At 37.5% G+C, this 25857-nt stretch overlaps 2 protein-coding genes across 4 annotated transcripts in view; both read left to right on the top strand.

Annotated features, from left to right (window-relative positions):
* TTC28 (tetratricopeptide repeat domain 28) overlaps positions 1 to 25857 on the top strand; it is a 655746-nt gene that overhangs the window by 369142 nt on the left and 260747 nt on the right. The gene's annotated exons all lie outside the window — the stretch shown is intronic.
* LOC135271301 (transcription factor BTF3-like) lies at positions 2371 to 3325 on the top strand. The gene has a single exon (XM_064368324.1). It carries the CDS (start codon positions 2485 to 2487, stop codon positions 2956 to 2958), a length of 474 nt encoding a protein of 157 aa, XP_064224394.1. The 5' UTR covers positions 2371 to 2484; the 3' UTR covers positions 2959 to 3325.

Here is a 25857-nt window from a genome sequence, read left to right as displayed (position 1 = left end):
GAATTTTCACAAAGTAAATATATCCTTTTACCCTCTATGCATTTCAGAAACTGGAGTTACCAGTAGCTCATTAGAGTTTCTTGTTTGCTTCCAATGTTAATCACAACCACAGAATAACCATTATTCTGACTTGGGCTAGTATTTCCTATTTTTGAACTTTATACAAATGGATTCATGTATCTTCTGTACCTGGTTTCTTTTGCTCATTGTTATGTTTGTTAGACTTATTTTTGTTGATGCCTATACCAGTAATTCATGTATGCTCATTTCTACATAGCATTCTGTTATATGAATATATATACTATTTATGTATTCATTTGGGTTGTTTCCACTTTTTTCTATTGAAAACTGTCTCAATGTTGTTGTTGTTATTGAAGATAGTATCTTTTTCCCCCTTCTTCTTGCTTTTTCTTTTGCCTGGTTTTCAGCACTTCTACTGTAAAATTGTGTAGGTGTGGTTTACTCTATATTCTGTGTGGGATTCACCGAGCTTCTTGAATTCATGGCTTGATGCTTTTCGTTAGTATTGGAACATTCTTGGCTATTATCTCTTTAAATACCGCTTCTGCTTCATTTCTTCCTGTCCATCTATTCTAGGTCTTCTACTGCATATATTATACCTTTGTACCATGTTCCATATGTCCATTATGCTTTGTACTGTATTTTTTATCCTTTTTATCTGTCTTTCAGCTTAGCTTTTTTTAAATATTCTGTCTTCTAGATCACAGATCTCTCTTTAGCTATGTTCAACTTACTATGAAGCCTATATATCACATTGTCAATTTTAGTTATATTTTCAGAATTTCAATTTCTTTTTTTTTATAGAATCCAGTTCTCTGATGACATTATCTAGCTTATTTTTCCTTGAATATATTAATAAGTTATTTTAAGTTCTATGTCTAATAATTTGTGGGTTCATTTATATTTTCTGTTTCTTCTCTTGGACCTATTGTTGTGCATGGTTCAGTTTTTATTGAACGTTGGCCATTGTATATAAAATATGTTAAGAGAATCTCAATGGTATTACCTTCCTTTAGACAACATTTCCTTTAATATCTGGCAGGCATGTAGATATTACTGCCAGATAGTATCTCATTAAGACGATCTACTCCATTGAGTAGATCGTCTTAATGCAGTCAGGAATGAGATATTTCAAAGTTGGGTTTCAGTTAAACTGATTTCTGGTTCAACTTTACTCTTAGGCTTTAGTTTTTGAATAGTGCCAACTTTAAATCTGAGGTACTTACCAGGCCCCACCACCTTGGTGGACTCTGAACTTTAGCTTTTATCTTTCTAGTACCATGAAAATGCCAATAACTTGATTTATTGCAGGTGCTTTCTATTTGTCTTCTCCTCCTCTAGGTGTATGCTACTTATAAAATAGCAAGTGTCTTGAGGATAGTGGTGGCTGAGACACTTGGGTTCACGTTCTGTAATGGCACGTCAAACCCTGGCTTCCTTGGTAGCTCTGAACTTAAGGTTTTATCTCCCTAATCCTGGGGATTGCTGAAAGCTCTGCTAAGTTTCTGTGAGTTCTTTTGTCCAGGATTTGGTCCCTTCCATCTCAAATATCTCAATACCACTCCAATGCCTTTAAATGGATTTTTAAAATGATACTATTTTATAAGTTGTTTTTGGCAGATGAATTCTTTTGCTACAGACTAGTCTGTCATAACTGGAAGTAGCTTATTATGTGATTTTTATTAATATTTTGATTCCTGATATTTATTTGCTTAGAATTACAACTTTCAGATCAGATAAGGATCTTAGAGAGCAACTTGCCCTCATTTTATAGCTGAAACAGCTAGGGCTCTGATAGAGATACCTATCTGAGGACTTACAGCCAGTTAATGGCTATTCTCATATCAGGGGCTTCTAACTTGTAGTCCATTGGCTTTTACACTGCATCACTGATAATGTTGTATTTGTGTCTTCTACTCACTTACTGAGGTCATAAACCATGTCTAACCAGCATTCTGTAAAATCAATTCAACCTTGATCTGGTTGAGTGATAATAGTGCTCTGATGGACTTCATCTTATGAGAAAAGTGCTTAAATTTTGAACTTGTGCTAACATTGTCAAATTTTGGGAACATCTGTGAAGCCCTATCTGCTAGACAATACATGTATGTTCAAGACTCTAAGGTTTGTTTTTTAATCCCTTTTGTTAGACTCTATATGTATTAGTCCTTTTTCATGCTGCTGATGAAGACATACCCGAGACTGGGTAATTTATAAAGAAAAAGAGGTTTAATGGACCCACAGTTCCGTGTGGCTGGGGAGGCCTCACAATCGTGGTGGAAGGTGAAAGACATGTCTTACATAGCAGCAGTCAAGAAAGGATGAAAACTGCCCTTTAGCTGCCATCTTGCATCCCCGCGTGTGTGCGCCTAATCTCAGCTGGTCCACCCGAGACCCCCTGAGCACCAACCCTAGTCCCCCGCGTGACCCCTTATCCGCTCCGACAAGATAAAAGAAACAATCATGAACCAGGAAAAACTCGCCAAACTGCAGGCACAAGTGCGCATTGGTGGGAAAGGAACTGCTTGCAGAAAGAAGAAGGTGGTTCATAGAACAGCCACAGCAGATGATAAAAAACTTCAGTTCTCCTTAAAGAAGTTAGGGGTAAACAATATCTCTGGTATTGAAGAGGTGAATATGTTTACAAACCAAGGAACAGTGATCCACTTTAACAACCCTAAAGTTCAGGCATCTCTGGCAGCGAACACTTTCACCATTACAGGCCATGCTGAGACAAAGCAGCTGACAGAAATGCTACCCAGCATCTTAAACCAGCTTGGGGCAGACAGTCTGACTAGTTTAAGGAGACTAGCTGAAGCTCTGCCCAAACAATCTGTGGATGGAAAAGCACCACTTGCTACTGGAGAGGAGGAGGATGATGACGTTCCAGAGCTTGTGGAGAATTTTGATGAGGCTTCCAAGAATGAGGCAAACTGAATTGAGTCAACTTCTGAAGATAAAACTTGAAGAAGTTACTGGGAGCTGCTATTTTATATTATGACTGCTTTTTAAGAAATTTTTGTTTATGGATCTGATAAAATCTAGATCTCTTTAATATTTTTAAGCCCAAGCCCCTTGGACACTGCAGCTCTTTTTAGTTTTTTGCTTATACACAATTCATTCTTTGCAGCTAATTAAGCCGAAGAAGCCTGGGAATCAAGTTTGAAAGCAGGTTAATAAAGTTCTTTGCCTAGTAAAAAAAAAAAAAAGAAGAAGAAGAAAGGATGAAAACCAAACAAAAGGGGAAACCCTTGTAAAAAACACCAGATTGACGTGCAGTGGCTCATGCCTGCAATCCCAGCGCTTTGTGAGGCCGAGATAGGGGGATCATGAGGTCAGGAGTTTGAAACCAGCCTGGCCAACATGGTGAAACCCCATCTCCAACAAAAATACAAAAATTAGCTGGGCATGGTGCCTGTAATGCCAGCTACTCAGGAGGCTGAGGCAGGAGAATTGTTTGAACCCGGGAGGCAGAGGTTGCAGTGAGCTGACATTGTGCCATTGCACTCCAGCCTGGGCAACAGGGTGAGACTCTGTCTCAAAAAAACAAAAACAAAAAACAGATCTCACGAGGCTTATTTACTGTCACAAGAACAGTTTGGAGGAACTGTGCCCATGATTCAGTTATCTCCCACTGGGTCCCTCCCACAGCACATGGGAATTATGGGAACTGTAATTCAAGTTAAGATTTGGGTGTGGACACAGCCAAACCGTATCACTACATGTGAAGTGTTTTTTTTTTCCCACTCTAGAGAGGATACTTCGTAAAGAATACTACCAGATTATGTTCATCTATAGTGCTCTAATGAAGTATTTATTAACTACAGTAGTTCAATGTAATGATCATGCCAGAGAAGAATAAGGTACCGTATCTAAAATTGTGGAATAACACAGTTGAAGAGTATACAGCCTAAACCAGAGATTATTGTCTTGCTGGGTGCAGTGGTGCTTGCCTATAGTCCAGCTACTTGGGAGTCTGAGGTGTTGAGAGTTGCTTGAGACCAGCTTGGGCAATATTGTGAGACCCCGTCTTTTATTAAAAAGAAAAAAAAAGAAAAAGACTGAGAAAACCCACAAAGAATATTGTCTTGGATTTTTGCAGTTTACTTTAAGAATGCTTGGATAATTGTAATCTTATTTCTTTTATCAGTCAAAGTGATAGCTTCTTTTTATTAAAAATAAATATATATAAACGTACTTGTAAATTCAGAGGATACACTGTTGAATGAATGGAGCTGACTCTGGCTAAAGAGTTTGATCTGGTTTATGGATCCCATAGAGGAGCCACTTGACAGTGGCCTTTTTTTTTTTTTTTTTTTGAGAGACATGTCTCGCTGTGTTGCCCAGGCTGGTCTCAAACTCCTGGGCCCAAGCATTCCTCCAGCCTTAGCCTCCTGAGTAGCTGGGACTATAGGCATGTGCCACTGGATCTAGCTGACAGTGGCTTTTATGGTAACACAGCTTGATTACCTGGTGTCTCATATTGTACAAGGATATATAACTGGGTTGCATATCTATTTGCCCTTTAGTTTTTATGTTAGGAAAAGTGAAACACATATAGAAATAGATAAATAGAAAAGAATATTAATGGGGAATAAATATTGCTGAGTGACCTCTGTACATATTAAAGCTACTTTAAAGCTTGTGTTTTTTTTTTTTTAAATGTCAGAGTGTAATCTGCGTTTATGACAATCTGAAAAAGAAGTCTAGGGTTGCTTTGGGTTCACAGTCCTCTTCAGATAAAGCACATTTGTTAGGTGATCTGATCCAGGGATTGCTACTATTTAATAGTATTTCCAGAGCCATCATTTTATGTGAGTGTGACTTTTCCTGTCTCTATTTTGTTTTTAGCATGAACATAACCCTGAATAGTCACATTTGCAATATTTGCTCTTTTTAAAAATACAATTTTAGGATTCAAATGCTTTTCCAATGTGTTTCTTTTTGTATTTGTCCTTTTGTTTTTCCCCGCTTTGAATTGTCTTGCTTTTCCGGATTGAACCAATACATACCTTACATGCACTGATTGATGTTTTATGTCTCCTTAAAACATATAAAACCAAGCTGTAACCAGCCACCTTGGGCACATGTTGTCAGGACCTCCTGGGGCTGTGTTATGGGTCATGGTCCTCACATTTGACTCAGGGTAAGTCTCTTTAAATATTTTACAGAGCTTGGGTTTTTCTTCAATAGTTCTTACCAGTGGTCCCCACTGTTTTGCATGTGTTTTCTTGCAACTTAAAGTGAGGGTGTTTTCATCTTTATCAGTATGCAGCTCGTATTCTATCTTGTGCTTCTTTCTTCCCTTCACTCTTCTGACTGTAGAGGTTGATTGGGATGGTACAGTTTGGATTTAGATCCAGGATACTAGTTGTCACCTTCTTCTGTGAGACTTGTTTATCCCAGTTATCATAAATAAGCCTAATTTAAGAAAAGCACATGGCTTCCCTCCTTTCCTATTTCATAATGTCTTTCTTCATCCCAATAAACTATTCTTGAAAACCACTCTAATTTTCCGAAATGTTTTTTCTGATTAGCCAGTCTTTCTGAAAACTTGCAGCCCAGAGTTACATGTGGAATAACATCAAATAAAATTGACATTTTTTCATGCAGGGTGTTTGTTTACATTATGAGCTGTTTTAACATTGTGTTATAGAAATCAGTTCTGGTACATTATGCTGGATGTCAAAAACTCATCTCCCAAGACAATGTTGTGAAATGTTGCTAAATAGGTCTGGCTAGAGTGGGCAGTGTACAAAAATAACTCTCAAGAACAAAACTGGGAAGAGTGTTGAGAGACCACGACTTAAAAGCAGAAATTAAAAGTAAAATAAAGAGAGCAAAGCAGTGTGTTTCTCATTGGGCACAGTTCCCGAGGGACCTTGTATTCAAATACTCTTTGACATTGCATTTGAATCCTTAGCTTCCAAAGGCCACTGATACCACAGAGACCCAATAGTGTGTAATGGTTCCTTCATCTCCTGGGCCTCTAGACACCTCCTATTACAGCCCCACATTTAAAAATAGCAGGGAAATGAGGGAAAATCATAAACTAGCTATAATAAAATTAGTACTTGCATGAAAGGCTATTGCCAGAGAACAGCTTTTAGAAGGCCCAGTGCTGCCAGAAGGCCGCTGGGTGTTGGCAGTATTCAAACATTCACTGGCCAGCACATTGAGACCTGTATTAGGCATATTATTAAAGATACAGCATACTTTCTTTATGATCGTGAGTACAAGAAAGGTTTTTTAAGTAATAGAAAATGTATCAGAAAATATAGATTGTCATAATAAATAAATATGTTACTCTTTCTCACCAAAATAGAAGTAGAAATTAAATAACTTGGACTGAAGAGGAAATATTTCTGCTTTCTCAAAAAGACCATGATGAGGTGAAAGGTGTCTACAAGCTAACATCTAAGAAACTAGATGAGGAATGACAACAGAAAAACTAATTCTCTGGTAATCTGCAAAGGGGAAAAAAGTAGGAATTAGACGTGAAGGTATGGCAAGGATCATTGCATTTCCCATTAAATGCATACTTATAGACGATCTGGAATTCTCATTACCACTTGAAAGGAAAACTGATTCTCTTTTAGAATCAGATATTTTCAAACTAGTATGTCATAGAGCCCGCTCTGGTTCAGTGGTTCTTGCTACTAAGTATGCATTACCATGGCAATTGGCTTTTGTTCCTACATATATCATTAACATAGATGAGTCTCGAAGTCAGTCTGCCTTCAAGGATGTTTTTCAGTGACCTAGATGAAAAGATTTTTACCTAACCTCATGAATCAGTCTTTGAAAAGGACTTTTGTTGGCACACATCTCACACTCTCTCTTCTATTGAACTCGTAGCATTCCTTGAATCCTGCGCCCACTGCAGGCAGTACTTTGGATCACATTTCTCTGCAATTTTCTTATTTCTAGGAGCCTTGGAAAGAATGAAGTAGAGGATTTCAGTACTAATGCTGTTACGAGAGCCATTCAAGTGAGAATCTTGGTTAAATTGAAGAAGTTGGATCAGTATCCAGAGCTTTCACTTTAAGTAAACTCTCTAGTAAGGCTCAGGGACCAGACCATTAATCTGATTCATATCCTCCATTTGCTTTTAATCTCTTGAGTTTACAGAGTATACATCTCCGCCCTAATAGGACAATAAAGAGCCTGTTCTTGATGGCACGCTAGGCGTTGAAATACCCTTTAGGTTTAAATAAGGTAAAATACCTGATATTAAACCTTGAAAATGTTAGTAAAAGGATTTCACTGCAGCTGACTGGTCCTAGTCCCAAAGGAATTGATCTCTGTCCTGTCCTATTACATTGGAATGTGAGACATAAATCATTTCAGAAAGACTACAAAAATAATTACTGAAACCTTGAGCAAAGACATTTGGATTTGGAAATGTTTTACTTGATATTATTGGCTGTAATATGTCTAGGGAGTACCTACTTCTGATTAGGTACTGCAGGTTTAATTCATGTGTTTTGATTGAATAGTAGGATTAATAGTACTAGGTTTAATTTACATGATGATCTATCTCTGAAGAACTCAAAATGTTTTATGCATATTAGCATATTCAGTATTATGACTCTCAGACATCCATATTTACTTTTTGTTTCATTTTATTTCTCTTGTTTACAAAGGAATTGATATAAGTAAAGGACCAAAAGAGGCAATGACTTCGGTCCTCCTCCTACCAAATTCCAGAAACAGATATTAGGCTTGTCTTGTTCCCATTTTCTACAGAGTGATTTGCCCTGGCACCTGGCTGATTTAGTGTCCCGAGTGACTATTAAAAGGAATAGATTTCCCAGCTTATAAACTTTCTTCCACATTGATATGCCAAGATTAGACTCTTGAGAAACCTACTGGTAAAACCTTGCCAGGAAATAGGAATAGAAATCCAACTGTTCTTTCTTCTCACTAGAAACCAGTGTTTCTCTGTAGTTAGGTAACTAGCTTCTTTCAAGATATAAAATAAGAAATCACAGAAATTGGTCATAGGAAACATATTGTAGGTCACTTAGCCCAGTGTGTAGTATAGTATACCACTAGTCCCTCACAAGTACCTAGAGACCAACTGTTACTCAGTATTCTCAAATGGATATAATCCTAGCAATTCAATGTTTTTGATGCCTTCTAATTTTGAGTTTAAAAGTAGTATAATAGGAAAGGTTCCATATTTGATACAACCCTGTATTAAAATCAAACTGTTTATAAACAACTGGAGAACAGTAGTTTTTGTACTTATAATTCACATCATCATTGAGATGCCATCATGTAGCCATTCTGGTGCAATCTAGGTTTTTATAGGGTTTGTAAGTAGACAATTTTTGGATGCTTAACGGTCATTATATCAGTTTTATATTGCTACAGTAATGCTCTGTGATGAAATTGCCACAAAACATGGGTAGCATAAAAGCATACTCCTGGCTGATATGGTGAAACGCTGTCTCTACTAAAAATACAAAAAATTAGCTAGGCATGGTGGCACATACCAGTAGTCCCAGCTACTCAGGAGGCTGAGGCAGGAGAATCGCTTGAACCTGGAAAGCAGAGGTTGCAGTGAGCCAAGATCACGCCACTACACTGTAGCCTGGGTGATAGAGCAAGACTCTGTCTCAAAAAAAAAAAAAAAGTTATGTTTTTGTGGGGCTTAAATTTAAAAATATGTATGAAAATGTCATATCCACATTGATATGCCAAGATTAGACTCTTGAGAAACCTACTGGAAAAACCTTGCCAGAAATAGAAATAGGAATCCAGCAATAAGGCTTAATTATCTGATAAATGAGCATGACTGAAAATGGTACACTCAGATTGCAGATATACCTTAACCTGAATTATATTCATATGATTCCCTTTGAGGAAGTAATAAACTTGCTGGGCATGTTGTCAGAAGGGAAAACGGGACTAACAGTGACTAACAGCGCATGCCACCATGCTTGGCTAATTTTTGTATTTTTAGTAGAGATGGGTTTTTGCCATGTTGTCCAGGCAGGTCTTGAACTTCTGGCCTCAAGTGATCTGCCTACCTCGGTCTCCCAAAGTACTGGGATTACAGGGATGAGCTACCGCACCTGGCAAAAAACAGGAACTTTTAAAATAATTGTAATATTTATTGCCATCCCTGAAATATTTAGGCTTCCTCAACTACTATCTAGGTGTTGTTGAAGGAATATTGATAATTTCTAAAGGCCATTTTTTATTCTAAGATCTTTATGATTCAATGATTACTACATAGTTCTTCTGAATATATGTCTCATTTACTATGTTATTCTTGTCACAAGAATTTGAAGCATATAAATAAGCTGATATAGTCAATCATCAGCAACCTGACATAGGAGATGATTTTTGAATAGTTGCTGCTGGTCATTTGGCAACACTGACATAATAACAAAAGCAACCATTTACTAAGCTTTTCTTGTGTCCCATGTGTTATGTGCAGTATCTCCTCTAATCCTTATAGTCAGCCACAGATATAAGTTCATATTGCCTCTACTTTGCAGATGTGGAAACTGAGGTGCCTTACAGGAAACATTTAATTTGGTGATGTGGTACCCACCTGTTCTCATTTCTCCCTCTACAAAGACTGTTTGGGAGTAAGTCAATTAATGAGCACTGATAAACCATTTGGAAAAACTATAGTTACTAGTTCCTCACATAGGCAGAAAATTGTGGGATGGATACATGGTTTGCATGACCCCACAAAACATATTTGCTTGAAATTACAATTGAATAGTGTATCAGTCTTATAGTGCTAGTGTGTAAATTATGCAAATTTTAGTAAAAATTTTGCAAAACCACATAAAAACAATGAGCACATGATTCATAAATGTATGTTATTTATTCTTTATTATTCCAGGATATTTCTGAAGTATCTGTTGTGGATTCTGTTTTAGAAATACTTGTATATTGACATATTGTCTTATTTTCAAGGAACTCATGGATAAAGTAGGTTCTCATGTTGAAATTGTCATTTTTAGAGGTCAAAAAATAGAATATTGGTAGTTCCATATAGTTCAACCTAATATTCAATACTGTTATCTCTGAGGGAAAATAAGGAATCATTCAGAAGTCTCTAGAAATATATCTTCACCCTGGATCTTGCTTTTAAACTTTACACTCATATTGCAGTCTTTCTTCAGTGTATATCACAGGTACTTTGAATTCAGCAGGTCTAAACCCATGTTTTTCATCTCTTTTCTCTCCCATGTGGTCATTCTGACTCCTCTGGCTCCCTTGATGCCTCATGCAGAAACTTGGCAATTTTTACCATTCTCCACAGCCAAGGCAGTCTTCAGGCCTCATTTAAGCACACATGCCTGCACTTGCATGCGTGTGTGCATGTACCCACACGCACCCATGCATATATTTATTTATATATATCATTTATATGAAATATATACGTATCTGTCTATCTCTTCCAAATATCCTTTATTCTCCTTCCCAGAGCCTGTAGTGGATACCCTAAACATCTTTTCCTGAACTCATTTAAACATTTTAATTTATGTTCTGTGTTGCTTCCCAAATGATGAAAGGGGAAGGGGCATTGTGTATTAGTCTATTTTCATACTGCTATGAAGGGATACCTGAGACTGGGTAATTTATAGAGAAAAAGAGGTTTAATGGATTCACAGTTCGTCATGGCTGGGGAGGCCTCACAATCATGGTGGAAGGTGAAGGAGGAGCAAAGGTGTGTCTTAACATGGCAGCAGGCAAGAGAGCATGTGCAGGGGAACTCCTGTTTGTAAAACAATCAGATCTCATGAGATGTATTCCCTATCATCAGAGCAGCATGGTAAAAACCTGCCCTCATGATTCAGTTACCTCCTACCAGTTTTCTCCCATGACATGTGGGGATTATGGGAGCCATAATTCAAGATGAGATTTGGGTGGGGACACAGCCAAACCATTATCACATGGCCATAACAATAACCCCTGAATTGGTCATTTTGCCTTCCCACTCCCTCCTTTTAACCCATTCTCCCAAGATCTTAGAGCAGAATTTCAGTGTCAAGATCTAAACACAGCATTCTCCTGTATCAAATCTACCAAGTCACCATAACCCACAAATCAGTCTAAACTTATTAGCCGTGGCCCTTTGTGATCCAGCTCCTAATTGCCTTTCCACTATCATTTACTTCTGTTTGTAGATCCTATCCTCTATCCTGACTAACCCCCTACTCCTTTTGCTCTGAGATCAAAACTTAGATCAAGTTTATCCTCTCTGGTCAGCCTTCCCTAAATGCTGCATCAACATGATCCCTTGACATACAGACTCTTAAGGACTGAGCTATCAACATTACAACATTAAAAATACAAAGTACTATGTTATTATTATTATTATTTTACTCCACACATGTATAAGAATTAACACAGGAACCTACTGAATAGTGTAGGCATAGGAGAATAGGATGATTATGTGAAATGAAAACTGCATTAGTATGTAGTAAATTGTCTTATTCAGAATTGAATGTTTGTGATTAATCAGTAATGTACTTATTGCTGAATTTTTTTTTGCCTGCCATTCATTTTTGTGTCACTGGCATGAGATGTTTATTTTGGGCTACTGTCACAAATGCAATAGAGTTTTATTGTATTTAAAAAGTTGAGTTGCTCAATCTCTCTGAATCTTTGTTTACTCCTCTGTAAAATGAGGATTCAAACATATTTCAGAGGGCTATTAAAGAGATTAGATGAATGTAACACATTAACATCATGCATAGTACATAGTAAGGATGTAATAGATGCTAGTCATTATTATTATTGATTTTTGATGGCAAAACCTGTCATTTGTCTCTTATTCATCTCAATCTAACATAAAGCTTCACCATGAAATCTATTTTAGGGCCTCCTTAAAAACCACTTTGGACTTTTCAACTCTGATTCTAGAATTCTTCCAGACTGCCTTCTCGGCTTGCTTGGTCTCCTCTTGTTGGTCTTTGCTAGTTTTAATTCATGACCCACCCATGCCTGTCACGCTTTTTCTGGGCTCTCTAGGTTGGCTTCTACTCTATTCTCGGTGTGCTTCTCTGTTAACCACATTGGACCTCTGGTAGTCTCATAAAGGTCTGACTTCTGGTAGTCGTTCTTATCGTAGGAACCATCCCCTCCCCATAAGGAAAGCCCTGGTTCTCCATTTCTACTTGGGCCTTGTGGGATGACACATTTGCCCTCTTTATGTATACAATACGTGAGCGAGTCAGTCACTGCTCCTTGGGAAACTCAACAAATAGCAATCCTACTCATAGATCTGTCAGTCTAGGTCTCTTCATTAGCACTGATTTTACTTTATTCATATTTTTTCATTTTAAGAAGGAAATCTCATAGTTGATTGTATCACAGGTGAAGCTATAGAAATTGGCTGTTAATTTATATTAAGCTTCAGTGACTAAGAAATATTATGGACATAGGAAACTTGTTTGAGATACTTTGAGGTAAATAAGAAAAGATCAAAGAAACAAATTGACTGATGAATATATTGCTTTAAAAGATGTAACTTTAATCAAGCCATACTGCTGTGGGGAAAACTATTTTTCTAGATTAGCAGCTCCAAACTATTGCTTGCATAAAGTCTGATTTACAGAGTCAGTAGCTGAGATGAATAAACATTGTGTCAGATATAAATGGCTGCAGAGTTGTGTTAGTTGTAACAGTTCAAGCTGTTGAACTACTCTTACGTGACAAGCAAGAGACACTAAGGGGTCTCTGCTTGAACTAATCACCTTAACTTTGATTTTGCCTAGTATCATAGTCTGTTGAGGGCTATTTTAGCCTGACTTTGCTTCCAGGTATTCCTGATTCCCTTCTCTTTGTTATTATTTCACTGGAGAGACAGAGAGAGGGAGAGTGAGAAGGAGAAGAGATAGACATCTAAAGCCTGAATTTATCTATTTTTCATAACAAGCTTTCTTGGCCCTGTATAATGTCAGTTTAGTTAGGAGTCTACTATTAAAATGTTTCTGATACAGAGTCTTAGAATATTAGATCTCAAACCATCTAGCCCAGTGTTTCCTGGTTTCACATCTGAACTGTATTCTGTGAGATGTTAAAAGGTGTTCTCATAGTGAGATGATTCTATGGGACTAGTAGATGTATGATATCCTAGCTACTTGAGAGGCTGATGTGGGAAGATTGCTTGAGCCCAGGAGTTCAAGACCAACCTCAACAATATAGCGAGACCCAGTCACAAAAATAAATAAATAAGCGTTGGCTTCTTTCTGCAGGAGCTCTGAGAGGTTTAAATGTGCTAAGGGACTTAGTTAATCATAAAGGGAGGCATTCGGTAGAGAAGGTTACTCAAATGTATTTGAATTCTTTTGTGTGGAACACCTATTAACCTCTATCAGAAGGATCAGTTAAAATAGTAAGTCAGACAGTGTATGCCTTTTTCCTGCTCCAAACTGTCAGAATAGCTTCTCATCTCACATAGAATAAAAGCCAAGATCTTTTGAGTGGCCTTACAGGACCTTTCAGAGCTTGAGCTCCTTTTCTGTTTCTAACCTCCTTTCCTGCGACTTCCACCATGCCTGGGCCTTCTCATTGAGGCCTGCAGGGATCATCCTGTTGCTAAAATTCTCCCCATTTCCTGTGCAGGTTTCAACCTTCTACTGTACTAACTATATCATTATCTTTTTTTTTTTTTTTTTTTTTTTTTTTTGAGACGGAGTTTCGCTCTTGTTACCCAGGCTGGAGTGCAATGGCGCGATCTCGGCTCACCGCAACCTCCGCCTCCTGGGTTCAGGCAATTCTCCTGCCTCAGCCTCCTGAGTAGCTGGGATTACAGGCATGCGCCACCATGCCCAGCTAATTTTTTGTGTTAGTAGAGACGGGGTTTCACCATGTTGACCAGGATGGTCTCGATCTCTTGACCTCGTGATCCACCCGCCTCGGCCTCCCAAAGTGCTGGGATTACAGGCTTGAGCCACCGCGCCCGGCCTATATCATTATCTTATTCAGTTTTTTCATTGTCTTTTCTTCTACTAGAATGTTGTTCTATCATGATGGAATTTTTTGTGTCTTTCATTCTCTGTTGTATACCCAGCACCTAGAATACTGTTTTATACATAGTAGGTACTCAGTAACTGTTGAATGAGCTAACTGCCCTTGGGAGAAATCAAGAAAGCCTAAATTAGGGTAACATATCTACGGCTAGGAAGAAAGGTACAGGTTTTTACCTCCTTCATCCTGAGTGGGCCAGGCAGTGGGACAGAGGCACAAGCAGAGTAGGAGGACTTCCTAGAGGAAATATGAAAAAATTGGAGTCTTATTATGATTTTGTATAATAAATGTAGTGACAGTCCCCTTTTAAGGATTGAGGGTGAGAAGAGGAAGTCGGAGTAGGTGATGGTGCATATCTTACTGCGCTACATTATTCTGGAATTACAACCAGTGTTACATGAAAGGACAAGGGCAGCCCTCTGGCTTGGCCTGGCAGTGACCCATTAGTCTAGAGCTGAATTGGTACTGAGTCCAATGACTGTCCTATCATTCTTTAGGTATAGATTTACTTGATGCCAAATGATGCCAAACAAGTTACACAGGAACCGATTAATTTTGGTGATGCTCTTTTTCTTGTAAAAGGTTTTGTTGCTGTGGTTTGTTTTGTTTTGCAAAGCTTGTGCAATTGGCTAGAGGTTTTGATCATTTCACCTTTTATTTTCCAAATCTATTATGTTAGAAAGAGTTCTATTTCTGTCTTTCAAAAGAACAACAGAAGGCTAGCTTGAAGACTTCATACTATAATGATAATTGTAGTTCTCACCACAAAAAAATAGAATTCTTTTCCCCCTAGATGTCTGGCCTGTTAAGGTTCCTCTCTGCTGTCATGCATTTATAAAAATATGTAATAGAAGACTTTTAATTTCATTCTCCTTCAGATGGTTAAAATAGACTCCTGTTCCATTAGCTAAATAGAATGGATATAGTAGTATCTTGGAGTTAGTTCAAAATGTGTCCCCTTTAATGCAAAATGTTGTAGTACAAAATTACAACTACTAGTGGTTTTCTACTTCTTCCACTTCTGCTTCATAAAAAGTGAATTTTTTAGAGGCATGTTTATGTCCTGTGATATTATGCTTTAGGACATGTGATTGCCCTGAACAAAGCACAAGCTCCACTAGTTCCTAATAAATTATTACATCTTTCACATCTGTTCCTGTCTTTTCTCTAAAGTGTTCATCCAGGAGAGCACAGCATCAACTGAAAATACCAGAATTGTGGGAAGACATTTTCCTGATAAATGCATAGACAGTTGACTTGTGATTAGAGGAAAACCTCAGGAGCAGAGGTTTGGAGCTGAAAACTGACTTTCTGCCTCTAATGCCAGTTTCTCCTTTTGTCCTTTTCCCCTCTCCTTGCAATTTCCTCTGAGAGAAATCATGTGACCATGTCACCATAGATTTTAATGCCAAATATCTAAGTGTCTTTAAAATGCAGCACAACACTTTTAAAGGCAAATAGTGAAGTAGTTTCAACTGACATTTCCATTATAGCTGCTCTTAGTGGATTCTAAACATCATACATAAATGTGACTAGCCAATTCTTTTAAAAAAATAATGCAAACCATTGAGCTGTCTTTTCATATTTGATGCCTCATCCATTTAACATGCAACACATTTTTTTTCATAGAAATGTATATTGATCTGAGGTTATCTACAATAGTCTATACTAGATTTTTCTAGCATTTATATTATATTTTAGAGATAAAGCCATTTCTCAGAGTTTTGTAACATACCTGAGTATTTCTGAACTAATGTCAGTTACTCTGTTATCTCTAGTGCGTTGAGTCCAAACTGAAGAAAAATGTTAAACTGCCACCATTATTGTGGTTATTGTCAAATTGTTGTTTTACATAGAAATGAACATTGTGTTCTCAGATTTTGTGTACACTATTTGATTTTTCATCTTAAAAGTTTTATTAAGTCCCTTTTTATTCATTTATTAAATATTTAATAAATACCTACTATGGCTAGGAACAGTCTGTGGTGACTTGGAAACAAAGATCAACAAGGTTCAGTCTCTGTCCTTGAAGAGCTCATAGTCCAGAGAAAAAGGTGGATGAGAGAATGGAGAAATTAGAACTACAACAATAACAAGTTGCTTTGAAAGAACTATTGCATGCATATTCGTAATACATGCTCATGTACAACATTTTACCAATGACTCACCAGATTGCCTGTAGCTTCCCACTACCACAGCAGTGCTTCAAAGATGACCTTTGTCCCTGAAATACCTGTGTGAGACTTTCTTTGGAATATATACGCAGGGTTGGAAGTGTGAGGTTGTAGGACACACACACCCCAAACAGTGCCAGATTCCTTTAGAGTGGATATATCAGTCGGCACCTCAACAAATTGTTTTTATGTGCCTCTTCTTCATCAGTTCTTGGCATTCTTCAGAATTCTAATTTTTGTTGGTCTAAGAAGTATAATATACGTCTTCATTGTTGTTCTAAATTGCATTTATTTCATTACTAGTGAATTTGAACATCTATTCATATGCTTCTTAGCCTTTGAGTTCCCTCTTCTGTAGTTGGGGTTGCTGTCCTGTTTATTTGCAGGCATTTCTGATATGCTCCGGTCATATGTCTTTCTTATTGCCATCTTTGTTGTGTGTTTGTGCAACTATGTGTGTATTTTATTGCATTTTGCCCTTATTTATAAAAATAACTGGGAAATTTAAATATAAAAGTACCAATAGTAGCAAAAAGATGTATAGGTCTCATAATCTAATACAGTTGAGATAAGGATAGAAAATTATTGGTGTGCCCCAAATACTACATCATTACTGTCAGTTTTAACGTTTCTTTGACTCCTGCTGGTAAATGAAGGAAAATAACAAGACTGAAGAACATATAAATTCTGAAAATGTATCTCGTTAAGATCCTGTCTAACAGGATTCCTTATATAACATGAAATTCCATTGTTTGACCTGTGCATGTTCAACCTGTTCACATTTTCAAGAACAAATTATGCATCAAAAGTCAGGCACAGCTCTTTGAAGGACCAATACTTGGACATTGCTATTTATAAAATTACAGTTGCTTTCTGCTAATGAAGGTAGAAGACAGGAGGACTGAAAAAATATGGAGGGAAAATATTTTATTCTTTAGGGGATTTGTAAGGGCCTTTTACTCCATAGGTTTTTCATTAGTATACAGAAGGGGAGTATGATTTCTGTGAGGACAGTGGTGTTAAAAATCAACTGATGCTTTTTATAAGATTTGCTTGAAGGACTTAGGTAAGGTTAATAAACTGTATATAGTTTTTTTTTTTTTTCTGTCTTTTTTATGTGACAAAGCTGTTTTTTTTTCTTTTTTAATTTTTTCTTGAAGTAGAACATATATATATATATAATTTATCATCTTTACCATTGTTAAGTATACGATTAATTCAGTTGTAATAAATATATTTATATTCTTTTTTTGCCTTTATCCTCCTCTTCTCCTTTTCACTGTTTCTTTCCCAGCATCAGATAACCACTAACCTATTCTTTACTTTCATGGGATTTACTTTTTTATTAATAGCTCCCACATATGAATGAGAACATGCAGTATCTATCTCTCTGCTAAATTCACTTAATGTCTTCTAGTTCTATCCATGTTGCTGCAAATGACAGATTTCCATTCTTTTTATGGCTGAATAATATTCCATTGTGGATATATGTCACATTTTCTTTCCCATTCATCATTCATTGATGGATGCTTAGGCTGATTCCATATTTTGGCTGTTGTGAATAGTGCTGCAGTAAACATGGGATTACAGATATCTCTTTGATGTATCCATTTCCTTTCTTTTGTATATATAATGAATAGTGAGATTACTGGATCACTGGTATTTCTATTTTTAGTTTTTTGAAGAGCTTCCATACTGTTCCCCAAAGTTGCTGTATTTACATTCCCACCAACAGTGCACAAAGGTTCTTCTTTCTCTACATTCTCACCAGCATCCATTATTGCCTGTCTTTTTAATGCAAGTCATTTTGTTGTACTTTATGTCTTATATTATTTTTAAAGACAGGGTCTCTCACTCCATCACCCAGGCTAGAGTGCAGTGGTGTGATCATAGTTCACTGTAACCTCAAACTCCTGAGCTCAGACAGTTCTTCCGCCTTAGCCTCCTGGGTAGCTGGGACTGTAGGTGTGCGCCACTATGCATGGCTAATTTTTTGTTTGTTCCTTTGGTAGAGATGGCATCTTGCTATGTTGTCCAGTCTGCTTTTGAACTCCTGGCCTCAAGCAGTCCTCCTACCTCAGCTTCCCAAAGTGCTGAGATTACAGCATGAGCCATCATGATCAGTCTTAAGTGTCTGTGTTTATGTTTTTTGTTGCTTTTGTCATTATTTTTTACCAGTACCATGCTGTTTTGATTACTATAGCTTTATACTAAATTTTAAAGTCAGGTAATGTGATATTTCCAGGTTTGTTCTTTTTACCCTGAATTGCTTTGGCTATTCAGGTTCTTTTCTGGTTCCATCTAAATTTTAGGATTTTTTTTTTTCTATTTCTGTGAATAATGTCATTGGTATTTTGATAGAGATTGCATTGAATCTTTACTTTCTTTAACTCTTACATTAACCTCTTTCTCTTTACCATCAGCCTGTGAATATGTTCAAGTCTTTCCTATTTTTCTTTGAGATGGTGTTTTGTTCTTGTTGCCCAGGCTGGAGTGCAATGGCATGGTTTCTGCTCACTGCAACCTCCACCTCCCGGGTTCGAGCAATTCTCCTGTCTCAACCTCCTGAGTAGCTGGGCTTACAGGAATCTGCCACCACGCCTGGATGATTTTTGTATTTTTAGTAGAGCCAGTATTTCACTATGTTGTCCATGCTAGTCTTGAACTCCTGACCTCAGGTGATCTGCCTGCCTTGGCCTCCCAAAGTGCTGGGATTACAGGCATGAGCCACCGTGCCCAGTCTCTCCTATTTTTTTTTAAAGGCCTCAACCTTGTGTCCCCTTTTAGCCACTGTATTATTTCTCTACCACCAATGTGAGCCACATTTTTTGAAAACATAGCCTACACTTATAAATGACACTTCCTCACTAGTCACTTTTCCTTTTTAAAAAAATATATTTAGTCATGTTAAACATATATAACATTTTATAAGTGGTCCTAAATATTCTAATATCAGACAGGACAGGCTAGCTTGTCCTACTATAACAATCCAAAATTTCAGTCATTTAGAAGAGCAAAGGTGCATAGTTTATGTATGCTATTAATACATGCTTTTTGTAGGTCATCAAAGCCTCTGCTCGCTATAGTCACTCAGGGAACCAGACTGCAAAGTCAGCCACGATCTTGAGCATGACCGGTTGCCATACCAGAGGGAAAAAGAGCATCTCATATTGGAATCTGCATCTGTTATTGCCTGTCTGGTTGTTTTTTTTTTTTTTTTTTTTTTTGGAGACAGAGTTTCGCTCTTGTTGCCCAGGCAGGAGTGCAATGGCATGATCTCGGCTCACTTCAACCTCTGCCTCCTAAGTTCAAACGATTCTCCTGCCTCAGCCTCCCAGTAGCTGGGATTATAGGCATGCACCACCATGCCTGGCTAGTTTTGTATTTTTGGTAGAGATGAGGTTTCACCATGTTGGTCAGGCTGGTCTCGAACTCCTGACCTCAGGTGATCCACCCACCTTGCCTCCCAAAGTGCTGGGATTACAGATGTGAGCCACCTCACCCAGCCTGCCTGTCTTTTTAATACAAGTCATGGACATGTTGCTCACCTAGCTCCTCCCTCAAGTGGGCCAAGAGATGTAATCTTAGGTGCTACTCCCTCTTGACGAATGACTTTCTTGTGTGGTTTTTGCTTTTTTAAAAAAAAATTGCAAGATTATTTTTATTGGGTGTGATTGTGGAAGCGTTCCTACAGAATGGCTTTGCATTTGCTTCTGCTGAAGAAACTCAGGGGGTTTCACCAATGAAGACTTGTTCTTAATGTTTGTTTTGTGGTTTGAGATCCTGTATAATTTAGGAGGTATAAATTCAGACTCCACATCTGTGCATCACATAGGCCTGGGAGTTTATGGCAAGGTTTCCTGTGTCTTCCAGGGATAGTTTTCCTGGTCCTCATTTCATGGAGGAGGAAGGCCTTTCCAGGGTCCTTGCCTTATATGGGAGTATCAGTTCTGGTTTTCTGCCTTCTGTGAACCAGGTTTCCTCCTCCCCAATTCATATGTGGTTCCTCAGCCACTACTCTATTGGGTCTCATACCTGATCCTTTGGTATTGAGTTCCCTCTTTGTTTCTAGTACCTAGGGATATTAACATGCTATTATATCTGACATTAATATGTGTTTTAGTGGGAGAGAGTCCACATTCAGGCTTTAGTCATTCGAATCATTTATTCCCCTACCATAGTGAACCATTTTTTCCGATGGTTTTTAATTGACTTTCATTTTATCAAATCCCAGGAACACTTTTCAGCCTCTTATCTAACCAGACCTTTTTTTTCACCATTAAGTATTCCTGAATAAACCCTCCTTTTGAAGTGTTCTTCTTCCCTGACTTTTCTGATTCTTTTATTACCTTGTAAATGCTTCTTCACTTTAATTCCTGGGCTTTCCCAAATATATCCACTCTCCAAATGCTGATGTTCTTCAAGTTTATGTTCTTTTCCATTGTGGTGGAATTCTCTGTTTGTATGATCCCATATATTTTCATGATGATAATTACTACCAAAAATATATTTCCAGCCTCACCCTTTCCTTTCTTCATATAGTCAGTGGCCTGCTAGATACATGCATTTAGGTACCCCAAACTAAGCTTATCTAATTATGAACTCATTACTTTCTTATCAAAACTCAAATTCTTTTTCTTTTCTTTTCTTTTTTTTTTTTTTTTGAAACAGAGTCTTGCTCTGTCGCCCAGGCTGGAGTGCAGTGGTGTGATCTGCAACCTCCACCTCCTGAGTTCAAGCAATCCTTCTGCCTCAGCTTCCCAGGTAGCTGGGATTACAAGCATGCACCACCATGCCTGGATGATTTCTGTATTTTTAATAGAGACATGGTTTCACCATGTTGGCCAGACTGGTCTCAAACTCCTGACCTCAAGTGATCTACCCACCTTAGCCTCCCAAAGTGCTGGGATTACAGGCGTGAGCCACTGTACCCTGCCCCATACATTTTTTATATTGCTTAATGATTACTATCATTTACCTGGTCACTCAGATAGGAAATCTGCCCTTTCATCCTAGACTCCTCTTCTGTACTCCCTCATGTACTCAGATACCAGGACTTGGTGCTTACCTCCTTGATGTTTTAAATATCTCACCTCGCTCCTCCCTGTGAGGAATAATCTTCTTTCTCTTCCTACCACAATACATAGTTAAGTCATCATTATTCATTCAAAAAGTATACATTGGATACTGTGTGCCAGGTACCATATAGTAGGTGTTGAGGTTACAGTTGTGAGTGACTAAGACAGCTCCATGTCCTGACCCCATGGAGCTTTAATTTGCATGTAGAAGAGAGCAAACAAATAAATATGTAATGTATAATATGATGTTAGAAAGTAAGCCAGTGCATTGCAGTAACATGTCATTGTTACCTAGTGATGATTTAGGCAATTTGCAGTCTTTCTTTATTGGAATGTGAATAAAGTCTCTCTTGAAGATTCCATCTATAATTAAAGTTAAATGCCAGAACTATAACTATTTATCTGAGTTATATATATGAAAAAAATAAACTTACTTCAGTTGATTTGGAAGGCTGAATAATTGTTTCCATTACATTGTTGAAATGTATTCCTTTAAGAATTTGATTGCATAGATATGTTTTATATGATTGCTTTTTATTTAAGCTATGTTTAGAGAATGTCCCTGAAGTGGAACTATATAGCCAATATATATTCCTCCTCAAGAGTATTTATAATTTTCATTTCATATACTATTTTGTTTTCAGTCCATTCTCTGAAATATCTGTGTAACCTTTCTGTAGGTGTCTTTAAAATGATTTGAGTTTTTCAGGAAAAAAACAAACTATAGCTACTGAATCGAGTGAATACTGGAGTACTCAAATCCCATCTCAGTATTTAACAGGAAGGATGTATATTTGGGTATCTTTATACCCATTTTATGCTGTTCTTTTTTGGCTTGCTACATTTAGTAATGAATCATCAACATGTTTCTGAAACCAGTAGCTGAACCATGTAATTAATAACTCTCATTGGGGGAGCGGCAGAACATTGATCTGGGCTTGCTGGGTGAGCTAACCACCATCACACCTGTTCCCGTAGTCAAGTTCTGCCAGAGGATGGTGTCAGGTCTTTGGTGACCTTAGAACACAAACCCGAGTCTTTCCCCTAATGTCCACATCTTTAAAAGACTCTGGTAGTGCTAATGGAGATGAACTTGGCAGTCTGAAATGAGAAGACAAAAGGATTCCAGCATCTAACTTATTGCAAGTAAACAGCTTCACTCTGCGTTCAGTTGTTTCATTTAGATAAATGCTTCTTGGAAGATTAGACAACACCATTTGCATTTATGGGTTTAATCATGGCAGTTACTGCCTCACTGTCTGGCTTCAGTTTTTTAGAAATATATACCATCACCCACCTCTTCCCCTTCTTGCTTGGTCTCGCAGCCATTCTCAGCTGAGCACATTTCAGTAGTTGGACTAGAGAATAACAGGTGTGTCAGGTTAAAATGATGATTGGAGACTTCATCTTTTTTTCTCACAGTGAAATGTTAAAGCTCTGTTTTTGTTAGGGAGTTATAGCTGATATTTCCCACTGGCTGTAGCTACTCCTGGATAATGGGAAAGGAGCTGCTGAAAATTTGTTGGAATTGCCCTATCAAATGAGCTGGAGCATAAGATAGAAGTGAGATTACTCCATATTGGCCCAGGGCTGTTCTGGAAAGGCAGTTACAGCATGTTACCACGTAGCCATCTCACGTGCACAAATTATGATACCAAATAATTTTGTGGCTATTCCTGAGTTATGTCCCCACTATATATAATACAACTTAATTTCCTCTTCTAAATAATTATTAGCTGAATGGAGAATATCTTGTAGCTAGTGGACATGGCTAATAACCAGTTGATTTAGGGATCTAGGATAAATGTTTGTGGTCCTGTATATTTTGTTTTTAAATTACATGGAATATGGAATACTGAAAGAGAGAAATATAGTTTCTGATTCAGGATCCTTTTTAATGGAGAGTGAAATGAAACTTCTCTATCTCATAGCCCTCTTAATGTTTCAAAACATACATTTTCTCATGTTTTCATATGATTGCTTAGGTTAAATATTAACATTCCATACATTAGATTGTGATAAATGGCTCAAAAAGGTTAAATAAATTGCTCAAGATCACAAATTAATTACTAATCATATCCTGCCCTATATTTGTGAATCACTGTACACTTTAGTTATTAGTAATTCATATATAACCTATTTTTGTTTCTCCCAATAGTGATAGAGCCAGGTACAGAGTTCAGTTCTCACATTTCCAGTTTTGTAGCTGTTCCTCTGAACTGTGTTGGCAAACTGTTTCTGTAAAGGGCCAGATGATAAATACTTTAGGTTTTTCAGGCCCGGTGGACACAACTGGTCAACTCTGCCATTGTAGTATGAAAGCAGCCATAGATAAGAAATAAATAGATATAGCTGTATTTCAACAAAACTTTATTTACAAAAATAGGGGGTGAGTGTGATTTGGCTGACTCCTACTTTAACTAGCTTCCAAACTTCTTACAAAAGGCCTTTTATCATTCTCATCTGTGACTTCTTTCAGTCTCCCATGTTTTGAAAATTGGACTTTGAGACAAACTCAATATTCAGTGATAATGAGGGCATACTCCCATGCTTAATTAATTAGTGGCATAAATAAATGATAACAAAAACCAGTCAGAGCCATCTTTTTTAAAAGATGTGATCATTGAGTCAGATGTTGCTTTGTGATACCCAGAGTCCAATTTCTTATCAAGGGCATAGCCACCTAGCTGATGACTTGAAAATTAGATAATGATATAACTCAAGCCCTGGATCCTGGACCCTGGACTACTTGACCACTTCTTTCTTTAGCTTCTGTAGTGTGTTACATGTAGTGTGTTAAAGTGTTACAAGGGGCCCTCCTTGCCATCAGTTTGTGAGATGAATTCCCTGATGTCTGTGTCTCTAGACTTGTATCTCAGCTACTGTTTCCAGTTACTTAAGGGTTAGTCAGATAACTAGAATACAATTGGCCCACTTTATTCATGGGTTCTACATCTGTGGATTCAACCAACTGCTGTTTAAAAATGTTTGGGGGAAAAATAAATGGTTATATCTGTACTAAATATGTACAGACCTTTTTCCTGTGCCAATATTTTCTAGACAATACAGCATAAAAACTATTTATATGGAGTTTACATTAAATTAGGTATTATAAGTAATCTAGAGATGATTTAAAGTAAAAGGGAGGGAGGATATGCATAGGTTATATGGAAATACTGTGCCATTTTATACAAGGGACGTGAGCATCCTTGAATTTGTTATCTGCTGGGAAGTCCTGGAAACAACCTCTCATGGATACCGAAGGATGACTGTACATAAAAAGAAAATGGAATATATTATATTTGTGAATGTAGATTAAAGTATTTAAATTATAATAATCTCTTTTAAGAGTAGTAAGACTAAAAATCTTAGGAGAGATACAGAGTTTTGAATTTTCAAATATAACCAATGGATAGATAAACAAAAGGATGCCTAAATAGTCTTTTCAATTTATGTCCTCCAGGATGTTAAAAAGAAAAACCTCACACTGACATGATCAGTGTGTGTAATCAGAATGGCTGTACTATGCTGATAAAATTCTAGGAACAGCAAAGAAATGTGACTTTTTGTCAGACTGCATAATTTTTCCTAGAGAAACTTATTTCCTTTTGAAATATTGAAAATCGTTTATGAATCTCCATGACTGTCCTAGGACTGAGATTTGCCACTTGCTTATATTAGACACCTCTCTAATGTGTAGAATTAATTTCTTAGTTGGGTGTTAATTGAAATTTTGTATGTAAGTAGCTGAGAGTCCTCATTTAAATCACAACAAGAGGAGTAAAATCCTCAAAGAAGCTGCTCTGAGGAACAGTGGCTTGGTCTCAACATGAAACAGTGAATGGCTGGTCTTCAGGCCTGACCTGTGAGGTAATGTCTCAGAACTGAGTTTTCAATAAAATAGATAAAGAATTTTTATTAAGTTTCCTAAGCTGGAAACACATCCATCCTCTCATTTTGCTGGACAATGTGTTTACCATTAAGCGCCTGCCCGTCTCAGGGAGAGCTCAAGGCAATATGGAGGGCATGCAACCCTGTCTCAGGGGGAAGTGAAGCTTGGCTGAATCCCAGTTGCATTACAGGTCCTGGTGGAGGTGCTGACCTTTTGCCCTTGTCCTTGGGAAATTCATCAGTTCCTAGAGCTATTAGAGATTGCAAGACATTATCTCATTCAGCCCTCTGACTCCAAGTAGGAATTCACTTAAATTATCTCTGGCAAAGGAGAATGTCCTCATGTACTACTAGTATAATTAAAAATTAATTTTAAAGATTTTTAAAAATTACCTGTGGGAGATTTTGTTCTACCTATTCCTAAGATCTGTAGGGATAGTGAGTTGCCTTGCTACCCTGTGAGAAGTGATGATAAAGATAATTAGAGCTTACATATGTTGAGCATTTTTTTTCCTATGTGCCAGGTAACTGAAATAAAGACTTTCTGTGCATTCACTTATTTAATCCTCAGAGCTATCCCGTGGGGCAGATACTGTTCTTGTCCTCATTTTACCCATAAGAAAAGTCAGGGTCAGAGCTCCCAAGTGACAGACTGGGGATTTGAAACGCTGGTTTGTCTTCCTCTA

This window comes from Aotus nancymaae, unplaced genomic scaffold (genome assembly GCF_030222135.1).
Source record: "Aotus nancymaae isolate 86718 unplaced genomic scaffold, 86718_ANA_hifiasm-v0.15.2.pri h1tg000076l, whole genome shotgun sequence".
Taxonomy (NCBI): domain Eukaryota; kingdom Metazoa; phylum Chordata; class Mammalia; order Primates; family Aotidae; genus Aotus; species Aotus nancymaae.
This window is presented reverse-complemented; position numbering and strand designations above follow the sequence as displayed.